The sequence below is a fragment of the Mobula birostris genome, chromosome 14 (genome assembly GCF_030028105.1).
Source record: "Mobula birostris isolate sMobBir1 chromosome 14, sMobBir1.hap1, whole genome shotgun sequence".
NCBI lineage: Eukaryota > Metazoa > Chordata > Chondrichthyes > Myliobatiformes > Myliobatidae > Mobula > Mobula birostris.
Window position 1 is genome coordinate 51,609,512 of NC_092383.1, and position 12,434 is coordinate 51,621,945.

General features: G+C 42.9%; 1 protein-coding gene across 2 annotated transcripts in view; it reads left to right on the forward strand.

The window, feature by feature from the left end:
* pacsin1b (protein kinase C and casein kinase substrate in neurons 1b) overlaps positions 1 to 12,434 on the forward strand; it is a 114,333-nt gene that overhangs the window by 94,855 nt on the left and 7,044 nt on the right. Inside the window, exons 9-10 of one of the 2 annotated variants that reach the window (XM_072278535.1) lie at positions 23 to 127; positions 6,805 to 7,004. In XM_072278535.1, coding sequence (XP_072134636.1) covers positions 23 to 127; positions 6,805 to 7,004 — 305 coding nt within the window. The remainder of the gene's footprint in view (positions 1 to 22; positions 128 to 6,804; positions 7,005 to 12,434) is intronic. The other variant, XM_072278536.1, reaches the window with a different exon arrangement.

A 12,434-nucleotide genomic window follows, 5' to 3' on the forward strand; every position in this document is an offset into this window, starting at 1 on the left:
CCTTTTCTCACTCCCTAAACAGCCATAGTATCTGCCAGAATAATGAAAGAAGTTGCAATGTTAAGCCTTTTGCTGAGAATGAAGTCAACCAGGAGGTGAAAGAAGTCCTGAAAGAGGAAAAGAAAAAGTTGGTGAAAACTGTCTGTGTGGGGCTGCTTGGCACTTTTTTTTTACACAAATAATCACTAATCTTAACTAATCTTTGGAAATCTAACAAAAGTTTGTTGCCCTGTGTTCCTCCTCCTGCCTCTAATATGCTATTCGTTTGCACTCTGCCTCTCTTCAATGGATTTGTATATGCAAATGAATTTCTTAACATTTTCCTTGTCACATGTTTTTACAAATATAGATAGAAATCTGTTCACAAGGTATCATTCAGAAGAGCTGTCTGCTTTTTGCAGCCTGTGACATGATGGTAATGCCTTTCTTGGTATGCGAGGGAAGAAAAGTACTTCATTTAAACATCTTTTCTACTTTATACAAGCTTCCTTAAACTGTCACCAAAAAGAACATAGATTATTCTTTTCTGCCACACTGGACATCAGTGTGCATTGTGGATTGTTTCTAGTAGCTATGTACTCATGGGCATGAGTCTAACTGCAAGACCATTACTTTCAGTTACAGTCAGTCCCTGGTTTTCTAAGGTACAGCGGTAAAGCAGTGTTTTGGCTGGTCCAAAGACTGGTTCCACATTTTCTAACGGAGTGGCTCTAGAATCCTTATCAAAATTACATTGTTCGTTTCAGTGGAAGCAATAGAAAGTGTGCCAGGCATCCCATGAATACCAATTCAGTAGCACTAAAGCAGGGCCACACATCAGTCAAAACGAGGGATGGGTAGAGCAGCCTTTATAGGACCCAATCTTTCAAGATTCCATATAAGTTTAGTTGATATTGTTTTCCATTGGATATTTGCAGTAGCAAAAAAAGAAACACTTGCCCTGTACATTCCTTTTTTAATGAAAAGAAGAACATCTGGCTGAAATTCATTCATTCAGATCAATATGCTTTTCAAATCAAATGTTAGAGCTTCATTCATTTCTCACTTTGGCTGTTCTGTTCATGCTAATTAATCTAACTGCCATGACTTTCTTTGTCCTATTTACTTATCGGAAAATGAAATTAAAGTAGGTAAGAACTGAAAATAATGGAAATCTGATCAATCAGTGTATTAATAAGCAAAGTCTTCAATATTACATCTGAAACAGATGTTGACTGATTTGCTGCATGTTTTAAATGAGTAATCCTTGCCTAAGCTGAGGCTCTATAAGGCACTGGTGAGGCCTCACGGAGTATTATGAGCAGCTTTGGGCCCCTTATCTAAGAAAGGATGTGCTGACCTTGGCCAGGGTTTGGAGAATGTTCATGAGAATGATCCTGAGAATGAAAGGATTATCATATGTGGAGCGTTTGATGTCTCTGGGCCTGTACTCATTGGAATTATTACATACCCCATAACTGGGTTGTCAAACCAGCAGAAATGGACCACTAGTTGGAGTCTGGTTTACTAGAAACTAATAAAGTTTTATTAAAGAAATAAGTAACACAGTACTCTAATCGTAAGGATATAAATGCAACAGGTTAGCAATGATAAAACACACATGTATACAGAACTAGGGTAATAGGAATCAACCAAGCTCCATCGCAGTCTAGGGGTAAAATGATCAGTCTCAAGTGACGTAGAGTTCAGTTCAGCTTAGTACAGTTCGCAGTAAGCTCTGTTGTGCCGTTGGAGAGAGAGGAGAAATGCAAATTCGATTTAGGCAGACCTTCGATGTTCACAGGTGGTTTTGGGCGGACCCTTTTATGTCTTCTGTGGTCACCGACTGTGACCCCTCCGTTCCGGATACGACCGTTCTTCCGCAGTGAACCCGGCACCCAGGCAAGGGCGGACACACACACCAGGTTCCCGCCGATCGTACCTTTTCACCCTGTCAGTCTATGGTCGGTTCCCTCGAACCAGACCTCCAAACTCCCACCAGCTTGTGGGGGCACACCGCTCTTCCAGGGTCTCGTTATCTCATGATCTCGTGGTGTGTCTCGTGCCTTAGCGAACCTGTTCTTTTTATCCCCCTGCTGGGCTATCGCCTGTCCATCAAACTTCAAACAGTTCAGGTTCAAAGTAACCGGTCTGAGGGCATATCCGATAGAGGGGAGTCCAGGACCAGAGGGCACAACCTCAGATTAGAGGGACATCCATTTAGCATGAAAGTGAGGAATTTTTCTAGGCAGAGGGTGGTGAAACTGTGGAATTGATTGCCACAGTGTATATTTAAGATGGTGATTGCTAGGTTCTTGTGTTGGCGCGTGGCCAAGTGGTTAAGGCGTCGGTCTAGTGATCTGAAGGTCGCTAGTTCGAGCCTGAACTGAGGCAGCGTGTTGTGTCCTTGAGCAAGGCACTTAACCACTCTTTGCTCTGCGATGACGTCAGTGCCCTTCCCTTGGACAACATCGGTGGCATGGAGATGGGAGACTTGCAGCATGGGCAACTGCCGGTCTACCATACAACCTTGCCCAGGCCTGCGCCCTGGAAACCTTTCAAGGTGCAAATCCATGGTCTCATGAGATTAACGGATGCCTATTATGATAGGTTCTTGATTAGTCAGGGCATGAAAGGTAACAGGGAGAAGAGGAGAATGGGGTTGAGGAGAAAATGGATCAGCCATGATAAAATGGTGGAGCAGACTCAATAGGTTGATTGGCTTAATTCTGCTCCTGTGTCCTATGACCTTACCTTAGTAAGGTATAATTTTTATTATCTTCAGCTGATGGAAAGCAGCAAACTATCCCAGACACTGACAAGGGGTACAAACCTGTAGAATTAAACACTGGATCCTTGCATTGATAAAATAAGTGTGGTGATAATTGCATGGCATCATTTTTTTCAATGGAGGAAGCAGAAAGTGGGCCAAGAATCTATACCAGCCAGCGCAAGGAACAGGAAATAATGGGATTACCAGATCTAATGTGAACAAAGTAATAGCGATGAAGGTACTAACAAAAAATAAATCCCCAAGAGCAATTTCCAGAATAGAAAGGTGTGAAGTAGATTGCAATGCTCTAATGTTATGAGCCTCCATCTTTCAGTAGATTTGGGAACTATTCTGTTAGATTGTGGGACTTTGATATTTAATACATGACACGGTAAATGTACCAGTTAGCTGTATATCTCTTTTCAGAAAATTTCCACAGTGCAGTTATATTTAAGGACAGAAAGAGGAAGCTACCTTTTTGTTTTTAGATGATAGTAGCATTCCGATGTGAATAGGTAAAGGGTGCATTATGGTTGGCAGACCTGATTTTGGTTTTGGAAGAGTTGACTTTAAGGGAAAAAAGGCTAGTGGACAGGGTAATATCCATTTCATGTCATTTATATTGAAACTTAAGCAGCAGATACTGGAATGTGAAGCAAAAAAAAAAACAAACAGATGGAGGAACTCAGTGGGTCAGGGGTGAGACAGCATCTATGGTACCATTTTGATGCACAGTCTCAACCTGAAATGGCAGCTATACCTTTGCCTCCACAGATGTTGTCTGACTGCGAGTTTCTCCAGCAGTCTATTTTTGTGTCTTTCATGTGGACTTCCATATGGTCAGTCAAAGATGAAGCACCTGAAATTGGGCAAGTTTAGCTAACCAATGGGAGACAGAGTAGGGGTAATGGGCAGATACTACAAGTGTCAGGATATAACTGAATGTCTAAGGATTTCATATGTGCCATGATTATTAAATATTTAGCTGATGGGATAGGAAAATGAGCCACTAACTGGCATAGGCAGTGCATTGAACAGTGTTGGCTGAAGCACGAACTTGCCAGTGGTGCATGGTGGATCAGCAACAGAGTACAGACATGTTCAACTCAACCTCCCTGCTTGGGCTCAGCCAACTTCTGTCCTCCATGACACTATCCATCTCCCTGTGGAACACATGGCACCATCACTGGCACTCCACAAGACAGTGAGTGATACTGGGGTCTACTTACTGATAGGGGACCAAGACCAGGAGTGGTTAACTCAGCCCAGTACATCACAAGCACACCCCTCCCTGCCGGGAGTGGTTAACTCAGCCCAGTACATCACAAGCACACCCCTCCCCACCAGCTGTAATATCTGCAGTAGGTATTGTCTCCAGAGGGCAACGTCCATCAAAAATTCCCACCATCAGGCCAATGCCATCTTCTATCCGCTAACATCAGGCAGGAAGTACAGGAGCCTGAACTCCCACACCACTAGGTTCAAGTACAGTTATTTCCCTTCAACCATTCACTTTTTTCCATGTTTTCCATTGGACCTGTCCATAATTGCAGTTGTACTTGTGAAAATAAACTCAGCTTTGCTTTTGGGCACAGATAGCGGATTCTTGGCTCCTCCTGGTTGTTGAGGACCTTTCCAGGATACCCACCAAACCCTCCATCAGGAGACAGACAAAGATTTAATTTAAGGTAGGGCAGAAAAAGGGAATAACACTCAAATCACTTGTGGAGACCACAAAATTCACAGAGCAGTCCTTTTAATCTGTGTATATATGGCATGTAGCCATTCACTATAGCAGCAGCACCATTCTCTGCTTTCTAATACACATGAATGGAGATGCAATTTTGCTCAAGTGCCATTGCATTTGAAAGAGGGAGGAAAGGTTGCCACAACTTTGGCATATTTTGTCAATTGCTGAGGCATTAACAAAGGAACACATGTACAGAGTGGGTAAAATGGACCTGTTGTCTCCTTAAATTTCTGTTGCTTTAGTGTAAATTTGTAGTTCAGATAGCTTTTGTATTATGCAGAATTCATATTTTAAAAACGTGAACCATGAGTTGGGCAAAATTACAGCAAGATTCACTGAACGGGGCAAAGCAGGAACAGAATGGATGATTCATATCTGCAAATGGAAATTGTGCCAAGGCATGGCCTGGCAGAGAATCTCACCTGGTCCCTCAACACCAGCTCCATAGCCAAGAAAGCCCAGCAGCGTCTCTACTTTCTGCAAAGGCTGAGAAAAGTCCATCTCCCACCCCCCATCCTCACCACATTCCACAGGGGATGTATTGAGAGCATCCTGAGCAGCTGCATCACGGCCTGGTTCGGAAATTGCACCATTAGATCATTGGGGTCTCTCTTCCCGCCATCACAGACATTTACACCACACACTGCATCCGCAAAGCAAACAACATTATGAAGGACCCCATGTATCCCTCATATAAACTCTTCTTCCTCCTGCCACCTGGAAAAAGGCACTGAAGCATTCGGACTCTCACGACCAGACTATGTAACAGTTTCTTCCCCCAAGCCATCAGCCTCCTCAATACCTGGAGCCTGGCTTGACACCAACCTACTATACCCTCTACTGTGCATACTGACTTGTTTATTACTTATTATTATTTATTGTAATGCCTGCACTGTTTTGTGCACTTTATGCAGTCCTGGATGGATCTGTAGTCTAGTGCAGTTTTTGTGTTTTTTCTTTACGTAGTTCAGTGTAGTTTTTGTATTGTTTCATGTAGCACCATGGTCCTGGAAAACGTCATCTCATTTTTACTATGTTCTGTACCAGCAGTTATGGTTGAAATGACAATAAAAAGTGACTTGATGGAAAGTTACCTTTATTTGACCACAATAAGCCAATGAAAGGAAAGAACTTAAAATAGAATGATTTCTTGACAGAAGAGAGGGGAAAATGGTTTTGTGAAGTTCAGTCACTGAGGAGCCATGCTTTCATTAGAGGAGGCCCGTCATAATGGGGATTAAGTAACTAGCCTGTTTCTCTGAAACAGTGCCTTAGGGTGCTTGTTTCCACTCTGGGTCTGGCTGAGTTAAATAATGAGGCCAATGTGGGAACCACAGACAGACTCTTGTAGGTGCCCTGATGGCAGCCGGGTAAAAATGGTGCAGACTTCCTGCTACTTGTGCAAGCCTTCTGTGTGATACTGATAAATGGGCTCGAGGTTTTCAGTACCACCCTAGTACACTCCATTTTGAATTAACAGTCAAAACAATTAAGTTATCTTTGGTCATCTTGAGCTGCTGTGGGCCAGGAATTCTGGGTGTCATTAGTGATGCTTCATTTCTTTATGGGGTCTATGGATTCATCACTGAATCTTTTCAGTTCATCTCTTCCCTGGACAGAGCTCAGAATGGGTTGTCTGTTTCAGGCGTCTGGTGTTTGGCAGAGCCATTCCAATTATAACTAACTGAGCATTGCTATAATCCTGTTAAGTTGCACACTCACTTATGCATTTTGGCCAGGGAGCAGAGAGGTTAGTGGGGTGCTATTACAATGCCAGTGATCTCCAATCAGGGTTCAGTTCTTACTGCTATCTGTAAGGAGTTTGTTCATTCTCGCCATGACTGCGTGGGCTTCCTATGGGTGCTCTGGTTTCCTCCTACATTTCAAAGGGGTATGGTTGGGGTTAGTAAGTTGTGGGCATGTTCTGCTGGCATCAGAAGCATGGTGACAGTTGCAGGTTGCCCAGCACAATCTTTGCTGATTTGGTTTGATGCAAATGGCACCTTTCACTGCCTATTTTGATGTACATGTGACAAAAACAGATAATCTTTTACTTAACTGCCTCATTCTCTGTAGACAGTACAAAACTTCAGAAGAAAATGGGATAAAAATGCAGCATACCAGTCAACATCTGAGGGAAAGAGAGATAGAGACATTTAAGATTATACCTCTTTCAAGTTTCCACTATTCAGTTTTTCTCCAGATCTTTCCTCAATGTTGTCTTTCCCGAGGCACAGACACTGTCTTGCTCGTGACATTTTGCTTTCTTTCCTCTCCATCCCCTCACACTTTTCGTTTGCAGTGTGAGCAGCTACGAGAAGAATCAGGCATACTCTGCTGAATGGTCGGATGATGAAACAAATAACCCCAGCACAAATGATGCCAATGGAGGAGCAAATCCTTTCGACGAAGACTTTTCTCCTGCCCATGTGCAGGGTGTGCGTGTACGTGCACTGTATGATTACGAAGGACAAGAGCAGGATGAACTGAGCTTCAAAGCAGGTGAGATTCTGGAGAAAGATGCTTCCTCGATGTGGCACTGGAGTTTTCTCCACTTGTTTGTCTACCAGAGCTGTCTTCATAGGATTTCACCTGTATCATTTGTCTCAAACCACAATGAGAGGGTTTTTCGGCTGCAAGCCAGCTTGTTGTATGAGCCACAAATTGTAAACACAGATTCTGCAGATGCTGGATATATAAAGCAACACACACAAAATGCTGGACGAACCCAGCAGGTCAGGTGACATCTATAAAAATGAGACCCTTCCTCAGGACTGGGAAGGAAGGGGGAAGACGCCAAAATAAACAGATAGGGGAGGGGAAGGAGGATAGCTAGAAGGTGGTGTGTGAAGACAGATGGGTAACAAAGGTAAAGGGCTGGAGAAGAAGGAATCTGATGGGAGAGGAGAGTGGACCATAGGAGAGAAAGAAGGAAGAGGGGCACCAGAGGGAGGTGATAGACATGTGAGAAGAGGTGAGAGGCCAGAGTGGGCAATAGAAGAAGAGGGGAGGGAGAGGAAAACTTTTTTTTACAGAAGGAGAAATCGATATTCATGCCATCAGGTTGGAAGCTACCCAGTCACATATAAGGTGTTGCTGTTCTACCCTGAGTGTGGCCTCATCATGGCACAAGAGGAGGCCATAAACTGACTTGTCGAATTGGGAATCAGAATTAAAATGTTGAGCTACCAAGGAGTAGCACTTTTGGCAGATCCCCCCCCCCCCCCCCCCCACTTTTTTATTCTGGAGCCTTTCCGGTCCTGAAGAAGGGTCTCAGTCCAAAGCATTATTCATTTCCATAGATGCTGCCTGACTTGGTGAGTTCCTCCAACATTTTGTGTGTGTTGCTTTATGAGCCAATGTTAGCTACCACTATAGCAAACTATATTGGCTATCAGTTGAGCAAGTTAATCAGTTAATGAAATTGAGCTGATTACCTTGTAGCAAAGATAACTGAGGGGAAAGAATTACTTAACAACTACATCTTTAATACATGGAGTTCATTGAGTAATGTAGCCTGGAAGCAGGGCATTCGGCCCAAATGAACCACACCAACCATGACTTAATATCCAGACAAACAACAGAAGTAAAAAAAAATATGAGTAGAACAAAGCCAATGCCAACACACCAAACCATTTATTCCCAAAAACTGATACATACACCAAGTCAGTGAGGACTTCAAAACATGTCATCCAATGTCATAGTCAAGCAAGTGCCAAGCCAGCATGAGATGCTTCCTGTGACAACACCTCATTGTTCACAGCTGTAAAAAAAAAATAGCTTGCCTGCTTCACTTGGTGGTAAAGATGACCATGATGGACATTATTATTATGGGTGGCATGGAAATAGTCGAGGGGTGGACTGCATTCCATCTACATATCTGCCATAAATTCTGCATCGTGAGGGAGAAGTCAAAGGCTGGCTATGAAAGACCAAAGACTATTTATCATTGTCACAGATGCCAATTATCACAGAAGATATGATAATTGTCTCCCATTGAGGAACAATGAAAAATTACAGAAGTATAAAAATAAATTTAAAGAAAAACAATTCGATGTCCTTCCATCCTGTTCAGTGTGAAAACTGTCAGTTGTCCCGTTGTTCCTGTGTCGCGTTCTGTGTGAAGACTGTTAGCTGTCCCGTTGTTCCTGTCCCGTTCAGTGTGAAAACTCAGTTGTCCCGTTATCCCTGTGTGCTGTTCAGTGTGAAAGCTGCCTGTTGTCCCATTTTCCTTCCATCCCATTCAGTGTGAAAACTCTCAGTTGTCTCGTTGTTCCTGCTACCTGTTCAGAGTGAAAATTGTCACTTATCCCGTTCCGTATGAAAACTGAACAGGACACAGGAATAATGGGACAAATGACAGTTTTCATACTGAACGGGACACAGGAACAGTGGGGAAACTGTCAGTTGTCCCGTTGTCCTTCCATCCTGTTCAGTGTGAAAACTCTCACTTGTCATATAACTATATAACAATTACAGCACAGAAACAGGCCATCTCGGCCCTTCTAGTCCGTGCCGAACTCTTACTCTCACCTAGTCCCACTGACCTGCACTCAGCCCATAACCCTCCATTCCTCTCCTGTCCATATAGTTATCCAATTTAACTTTAAGTGACAACATCGAACCTGCCTCAACCACTTCTGCTGGAAGCTCGTTCCACACAGCTACCACTCTCTGAGTAAAGAAGTTCCCCCTCATGTTACCCCTAAACTTTTGCCCTTTAACTCTCAACTCATGTCCTCTTGTTTGAATCTCCCCCACTCTCAATGGAAAAACCCTATCCATGTTAACTCTATCTATCCCCTTCATAATTTTAAATACCTCTATCAAGTCCCCCCTCAACCTTCTACGTTCCAAAGAATAAAGACCCAACTTGTTCAACCTTTCTCTGTAACTTAGGTGATGAAACCCAGGCAACATTCTAGTAAATCTTCTCTGTACTCTCTCTATTTTATTGACATCTTTCCTATAATTCGGTGACCAGAACTGTACACAATACTCCAAATTTAGCCTCACCAATGCCTTTTACAATTTCAACATTACATCCCAACTCCTATACTCAATGCTCTGATTAATAAAGGCCAGCATACCAAAAGCTTTCTTCACCACCCTATCCACATGAGATTCCACCTTCAGGGAACTATGCACCATTATTCCTAGATCTCTCTGTTCTACTACATTCTTCAATGCCCTACCATTTACCATGTATGTCCTATTTTGAATAGTCCTACCAAAATGTAGTACCTCACATTTATCAGCATTAAACTCCATCTGTCATCTTTCAGCCCACTCTTCTAACTGGCCTAAATCTCTCTGCAAGCTTTAAAAACCTACTTCATTATCCACAACTCCACCTATCTTAGTATCATCTGCATACTTACTTATCCAATTTACCACCCCATCATCCAGATCATCAATGTATATGACAAACAACATTTGGACCCAGTACAGATCCCTGAGGCACACCACTAGTCACTGGCCTCCAATCTGACAAACAGTTATCCACCACCACTCTCTGGCATCTCCCATCCAGCCACTGCTGAATCCATTTTACTACTTCAATATTAATACCTAACGATTGAACCTTCCTAACCAACCTTCCATGTGGGACCTTGTCAAAGGCCTTACTGAAGTCCATATAGACAACATCCACTGCTTTACCCTCATCAACTTTCCTAGTAACCTCTTCAAAAAATCCAATAAGATTTGTCAAACATGACCTTCCATGTACAAATCGATGTTGACTGTTCCTAATCAGACCCTGTCTATCCAGATAATTATATATACCATCTCTAAGAATACATGCCATCAACTTACCCACCACTGACGTCAAACTCACAGGCCGATATTTGCTAGGTTTAGTCTTAGAACCCTTTTTAAACAATGGAGCAACATGAGCAATATGCCAATCCTCCGGCACCATGCCTGTTTCTAATGACATTTGAAATATTTCTGTCAGAGTCCCTGCTATTTCTACACTAACTTCCCTCAAGGTCCTAGGGAATATCCTGTCAGAACCCAGAGAATTATCCACCTTTCCCATGCCTCAATTCCTTAAAAGCTCCAGTACTTCCTCTTCTATAATTGTCATGGTTTCCATAACTTCCCTACCTGTTTCCCTTATCTTACACAATTCAATATCCTTCTCCTTAGTGAATGCTGAAGAAAAGAAATTGTTCAGAATCTCCCCCATCTCTTTTGGCTCCACTCATAGCTGTCCTCTCTGATTCTCTAAGGGACCAATTTTATCCCTCACTATCCTTTTGCTATTAATATAATGGTAGAAACCCTTGGGATTTATTTTCAGCTTACTTGCCAAAGCAACCTCATATCTTCTTTTAGCCTTTCTAATTTCTTTCTTAAGATCCTTTTTACATTCTTTATATTCCTCGAGCACCTCATTTTCTCCATGCTGCCTGTATTTATTGTAAATATCTCTCTTTTTCCGAATCAAATTTCCAATATCCCTTGAAAACCATGGCTCTCGCAAACTTTTAACCTTTCCTTTCAACCTAACAGGAAAATAGAGATTCTGTACTCACAAAATTTCACTTTTAAATGACCTCCATTTCTCTATTACATTCTTCCCATAAAACAAATTGTCCCAATCCACTCCTTCCAAATCCTTTCGCATCTCCTCAAAGTTAGCCTTTCTCCAATCAAAACTCTCAACCCTGTGTCCAGACCTATCCTTCTCCATAATTATATTGAAACTAATAGCATTGTGATCACTGGACCCGAAGTGCCCCCCAACACAAACCTCCGTCACCTGCCCTATCTCATTCCCCAACAGGAGATTCAGCACTGCCCCTTCTCTAGTGGGTACCTCTGAATTGCTGCAGAAAACTATCCCGCACACATTTTACAAACTCCTAACCATCTAGCCCTTTTGCAGTATGGGCTTCCCAGTCTATGTGTGGAAAATTAAAATCTCCCACAATCACAACCTTGTGCTTACTACAAGTATCTGCTATCTCCTTACAAATTTGCTCCTCCAATTCTCACTCCCCATTTGGGGTCTATAATATACCCCATAAGAGTTACTACATCTTTCCCATGCCTCAATTCCACCCAAATAGCCTCCCTAGACGAGCGCTCTAATCTATCCTGCCAGAGCACCGCTGTAATATTTTCTCTGGCAAGCAATGCAACACCTCCTCCTCTTGTCCCTCCGATTCTATCACACCTGAAGCAATTAAATCCAGGAATATTTAGTTGCCAAACACACCCCTCCTGTAACCATGTTTCACTGATAGCTACCACATCATACTTCCAGGTATCAATCCATGCTTTAAGCTCATCCACCTTAAAATAAATGCACTTAAGAAATTTTCCATCTCTCACTCTCTGTTTATCACTAACAGTGCAAACAACTTCACTATTTTTTGTCTTCCTTCTTCCCTACATCTGTTCCTACACTCTGGTTCCCCTCCCCCCTCGTATCTAGTTTAAATCCACCGGAGCCTCTGTATCAAACCTACCTGCAAGGAGATTTGTTCCCCTCCTGTTCAGGTGTAGACTGTCCCACCAGAACAGGTCCCACCTTCCCTGGAAAACTGCCCAATTATCTATAAATCTGAAGCCCTCCCTCCTGTACCATGTCTTCAGCCATGTATTGATCTGCACTATCTTACTATTTCTAAACCTGCCTGCACGTGGCACTGGTAGCAATCATGAGATTGCTATCCTGGAGGTCCTGTCCTTTAATTTGGCGCCTAACTCCCTAAACTCACCTTTCAGGACCTCAAGCAACACACATCAAAGTTGCTGGTGAGCACAGCAGGCCAGGCAGCATCTCTAGGAAGAGGTACAGTCGACGTTTCGGGCCGAGACCCTTTGTCAAGACTAACTGAAGGAAGAGTTAGTAAGAGATTTGAAAGTGGGAGGGGGAGATCCAAAATGATAGGAGAAGACAGGAGGGGGAGGGATGGA